The sequence below is a fragment of the Cyprinodon variegatus genome, unplaced genomic scaffold (genome assembly GCF_000732505.1).
Source record: "Cyprinodon variegatus isolate N-32 unplaced genomic scaffold, C_variegatus-1.0 Scaffold692, whole genome shotgun sequence".
In the NCBI taxonomy this organism is placed as follows: domain Eukaryota; kingdom Metazoa; phylum Chordata; class Actinopteri; order Cyprinodontiformes; family Cyprinodontidae; genus Cyprinodon; species Cyprinodon variegatus.
The window spans coordinates 156,075-157,764 of record NW_015151145.1 but is presented as its reverse complement, the minus strand read 5'-3'; the positions used below and the strand labels follow the sequence as shown (position 1 = coordinate 157,764).

General features: G+C 45.4%; 1 protein-coding gene across 1 annotated transcript in view; it reads left to right on the top strand.

Annotated features, from left to right (window-relative positions):
- The window catches only part of itpr3 (inositol 1,4,5-trisphosphate receptor, type 3), a 75,904-nt gene that overhangs the window by 36,796 nt on the left and 37,418 nt on the right, over positions 1 to 1,690 (top strand). The window contains exons 22-24 of the mRNA XM_015394543.1: positions 766 to 886; positions 961 to 1,015; positions 1,089 to 1,254. Coding sequence (XP_015250029.1) covers positions 766 to 886; positions 961 to 1,015; positions 1,089 to 1,254 — 342 coding nt within the window. The remainder of the gene's footprint in view (positions 1 to 765; positions 887 to 960; positions 1,016 to 1,088; positions 1,255 to 1,690) is intronic.

Sequence of the window (1,690 nt, the reverse complement as noted above, 5' to 3'; positions counted from 1 at the left end):
ATTTCTCTGCAGGATGGAGTCACACCCAAACAGGAACAGACCAGATGAAGCTACTAGACGAAAAAGCAGAGAGAGCAGAACGTTTGCTTCTATAAATACTGAAACAATCAGCGAACCAACAGAGGAGGAAGGGCAGTAAAACTGATTTCATTTCTATCTGCTCTGCTAAGAATCCAGCCAACACTGAAACTGATCCTGAACCTGAGGGTCACATTTCCATCCATCTCAGTACATTTAGTGAATATAAACTGATGCTGTGCTGAAGGGCAGTTATACCAGCTGGAAATAAAAGCACCGTGATCCACAAACATCCATTTATCAATATTTTAGAAATAAAGAGTCTAGTTATCTCAAAGAACCATGAAAAATGGCAGCATCTGTTCAGAGTTTGCTGTGGATCTAGTAGCCGCTGCAGTGATGCGTTTGAACATGTTTTACTGCAGTAGGTGGCGATTCGCTGCTCGGCTGATTAAAGCTAATATGCAGCAGAGAGAGGATGAGCTCCCTGGATCCTTTCACTCCCCGAACCGTCAGCATCATGACAATCAATAAAGATTCATTCAAAGTTTGACCATTTTAACTCCATTTAAAGATCCTTCTAACTGAAATACTGTGAATTAATGCTTCCATTGAATTAAACAGCCAAACATTCAGGAAATAATTCATTTATTCCTCTGATATTTACATCAAACACAGCAGCTGGAAATCACTTCTTTGTTTTATTGTTTTAAAACCTGAAAAGTTGCGAATTTTCTGCTTCATCAGTTCATCCTGAACGTTCGGCTGGACTATCGCCTCTCCTTCCTGCTGTCCGTCTTTAAAAAGGAGTTTGTTGAGGTTTATCCCATGGCTGAAGCTGATGCCACCACCAACATGGAGCTGGCAGGTACAGGCCCCGCCCCCTTCCATGCACATCATCTGCTCTGCAGCTTCTAACCGCAGCGTGTTTCGCCCCCTCAGCTACCATCAACCTGCAGCAGATCGGAGACCAAGCTGAGGCCATGTTCGGCGTTGGGTACGTATGCAGCTCCACGTTTGCCTGTTTGCTCCTGCAGCCCGCAGGCTGATGAGGAGGTCTGTGTGTGCAGGAAGGTCAACAGCATCCTGGAGGTGGATGACGAAGGAGGCCGCATGTTCCTAAGAGTCTTAGTCCATCTCACCATGCACAACTATGCTCCTCTGGTGTCTGGAGCTCTGCAGCTGCTCTTCAGGCACTTCAGCCAGAGGCAGGAGGTGCTGCACACCTTCAAACAGGTGAACATCCCTGAACGTGTCACCAAAGTTCCTGCAGGTTTCATTCTTCAGATCAGTTTATGATTAGAGAGACATCAGGAGCAACGAGTTTCTCAGCGTCTCTCTGCTCTGATATAGAAAGATTCATTCTGGTGCTTCTGGACCTTCTGACCAATTATTTCCTTTTACTGCATCAATTAATCTGAAGATATTTCAGCTTTTTAAAGAGATTTTTAAATGTTCATTCCATTACTCCTCCACCAACAAGGTGTCTCAACGCAGCGTAACGTTTCCATGATCTGATCTGAAGACCTCAAGCTTTGGTTCCTTCTAGGAGCTCCAGGTTCCTCCCACCCATCACTGTACACCTCTGACTGGTGTTAACTGTACCCCCTAGCTCCTACCTCCTAGTTCCTACCTTCTAGATCCTAGCTCCTACCTCCTAGTTCCTACCTTC